General features: G+C 35.7%; 1 protein-coding gene across 1 annotated transcript; it reads right to left on the reverse strand.

The window, feature by feature from the left end:
• Positions 1-2,325: 2,325 nt before the first annotated feature.
• Positions 2,326-2,925, reverse strand: LOC101890048 (protein sisterless A-like). The gene has a single exon (XM_005187320.4). It carries the CDS (start codon positions 2,923-2,925, stop codon positions 2,326-2,328), a length of 600 nt encoding a protein of 199 aa, XP_005187377.2.
• Between the last annotated feature and the right edge of the window lie 464 nt (positions 2,926-3,389).

Genomic DNA, 3,389 nt, shown 5'->3' on the forward strand with positions numbered 1-3,389 from the left:
TGGGCAGGGCTCTATGATTATATCAAAAACGAAATCGTCCAAAATGCATTTGGGTATAAGGTGCTTCAACATATTGTGTTGTAGGGTATCACATGATCGGTCCCGCACCATTATTGCCTAGTATCTCAATCACAAAATGTCAAAAATTTCGCAGTAAATAATTTGCCGCATAAAACACGAAAATATCATCTAATTTTGTGCAAACTTTGCAAATCCCAATATTTTTATCAGTGTTAGGGCAGGTGCGAAAATGGGAAACATCGACCTAATCCATCAAGTAACTCCCACGTAAAGGGTCAAAATTTTGAATATCCACGTGGCTAAAAAAACGCAAAATCAACAGCAGTTTCCATTCAGACTTGGCACATCTTTATATTTCTTTCAACAAAAAATTTGTTATAAAGATTGTAGAGATCGGACCATTCCTTCTTGCACATCCCCCACAAAAGGTCAAACTTGTACATATCCAAAATAATTTTAAAATTCGAAATGCATCATATTTAACACATCCCAATATTTCTATGAATACATAATCGTTATTCCTGCTGACACAATATCTGCTATGAAGATGGGAAATGTCGGTCCACTCCTTCTGGTATCTACACCTCTCCCCCAACAAAGGGTCAACATTTTGAATATCCATGAAGCTCTAAAACGCGAAATAAACATCCGATTCCATTCAGACTTGGCACATCACTATATTTCCATCGACAGGTCTGTTATAAACATGGTAGAAATCGGATCATTACTTCTGCTATCTCCCACACAAAGGGTCAACAATTTGAATAACTAATCCGAAATAAACATTCGGTTTCCTTCATATTTCACACATTTCTATATTTCTATCAACACATAATCAGGTGTGAAGATGGAGTATGTCGGACCACTCCTTCTGGTACCTCCCCCACAAAGGGGTCAACGTTTGAATAAATATGAAGATCATAAAACGCGAAATGAGCATCTGATTATTTTCAAACTTCCCAATATTTCTACCAACACAAGACCTGGTGTAAAGATCGGACCACTCCCTCTGGTATCTCCCTCACAAAGGGTCAAAAATAACCGATTAGCTTATAAACGCGAAGTAAGCAACCGATTCCCTTCACATTTCACACATCCAAATATTTCTATCAACACAACATCTGGTGGGAAGATGGAATATATCGGACCACTTCTTCTGGTACCTCCCCCATAAATTCGATTTGATTCTCGTCAAATTTAACACATCTCAATTTGATTTACGATTATTGACATAAAATTGCAAATTAATTTTTGATTATCTTTAAATTTTGCACATTCCAATATTTTCCAAAATTTATCACATATAATAGTATACAGGGTGAGATGAAAAAACTGCAACCATCTGGAATCAGAATAAATGCCGAATATTATCGCGAAAATATTCTGGAGGGTGTATTAAAGCCTTTGGCCGTTTGAAGGCCATAATTCGTGCCAAAGGTGACCAATTCGAACAAATCTAAACTTGTTCTAAAATTAGATGCTATTTCTGAAATTTTTTTGCTTTCATTCAATAAAATTAGAAAAAAAAAATATGTAAAAAGTATAGCGTTTGACTTTGTTGCAGATTTGTTATCTCACCCTGTATGCAGTAGTATAGTCTGGCACGTTGTAATATTTATATCTGACATAGGTTGGATACGACATGGAAAATATTGGCCCACTCCTTCGGGAGTCAAAAGTCAAAATTTATTTTCATAAACGGATATGGGCGGAGGATATAAATCTGTTTACAAAAGCGACTAATTATTTCTAACTTGTTAAATGTGTTTTACCTCATAGTGGAGCGTTTCAAAAGTTCGAACTTAACTCTTTTTTTACTTATTTTGCTTTGTAATTTTTTTTTAATAAAAATGTTAACCTTTCTTTTCAGGCGAACAAAATATTAAAACAAAAGGTAGAGTGTGGTGAAATTGAATACAAATTATCACTAGTCTAAAGAGGAACAAATGGGGTTTCATTTTTTTCCAACTAAAATAAGGGGTGAGTTTGCTGTTTTATAAGTAGTTACTTTAAAAATGAGGTCATTGATTTATGACTTCCGCAGGAAGTGAACTGTCTTAAAAAATTACCCTTTAAACGTTCACATTTTAACCCGTTTTCTTTTTTTGCCAAATAACAATTAATCAATTTCCCTGCAATCACTAAATTAAAAAAATAATAATGCATTTAATTTAATTTTGTATTTATTAATTTTATTTTCGCTTAATCCTATTATCACAATCTAACTAAAAATAATTTTATTACCAAATCTAATAACATAATCAATTAACGAATCACAAACACACCCGCACACAAGTTCGAAACTCATGGCTCCGTTGGCAAAACAAAATCTACTGCATTGACGTCAACACGAACAATATTTGCTGGCCTTTCAATGCCATAATTCGAACGCAATTGATGCAGCTTCTCTTTGTGCAATCCTTGGGCGAGTAAATGACTTTCAGCCTCGGCAATTAGATCCTTAATACAATTCAGCATCTGACTGCTTTGCTGGAGTTTCTGGGAAATGTATTTGTGGCGATATTTCGACTTGGCTTTTTTCACTTTGTTGTTGTAGCGAGAACGTCGACATGCATCGGCACGTTGCTGCTGCAACCGTTGTTGTTCGGGTGATAATGAGCTGTCCGAGGTTGCCTTTCTTAGCACAGTGACGTTGTTGCGTCTTTCAAATGTAATTGGATTTTCGACCAACATTTGTTCCACATACTGTGCCTCTTTACGGGCGATGTTCTCCTGAATGCGTTTCATTTCCATTTCGACAATTTGATCGATGTTTTGCGGATTTAGTTGGGTCGATGAAATCGTTGTCGGTCCCAAACTTTCCAATGACAATTCTTGTGTCAGCGATGTGTAGAGGGGGTCCAAGAAGAGATTGGTTGAGCGGCTGGAGTTATATTGTTCCATGATTTTTTTCGTTTCGTGGAAAGAATTTCGAAATGTTTTCACTTTCACTGCTGCGAGTCTAATGCTTGTCACCAATTGTGTGGATTGCTATTTATAGTGGAATGCCATGAAAGGATAGTTCTCAGCTTGTACCTGACCATTTCCTGTTGTTAAAATGAAATTTGCGCAAGCCAACCAGGTATTGCAATTAGTTTATGACGTTGTTTTTTATAATTCGCTATTTATGACAGTGTTTTGGAAAGTGTGTAATTTTTGTTTATTCTTATTGTCGCGACGTCTGCAATTTCCTATTTTACCTGCATTCTGAGGTTATTCATACATAGAAACATTTGGGAATTTCCAATTGCCAATGCATAAAAAGGGATTTTGCATTCGTATGTATGGAGTGCTCAATTTACCAAGGAATGACACCAAGGACATTGAATAGTCGGCGTTTACGATAGATAATATTTGCAAGAAAATAC

The sequence above is a fragment of the Musca domestica genome, unplaced genomic scaffold, assembly GCF_030504385.1.
Source record: "Musca domestica strain aabys unplaced genomic scaffold, Musca_domestica.polishedcontigs.V.1.1 18, whole genome shotgun sequence".
NCBI classification, from domain to species: Eukaryota; Metazoa; Arthropoda; class Insecta; order Diptera; family Muscidae; genus Musca; species Musca domestica.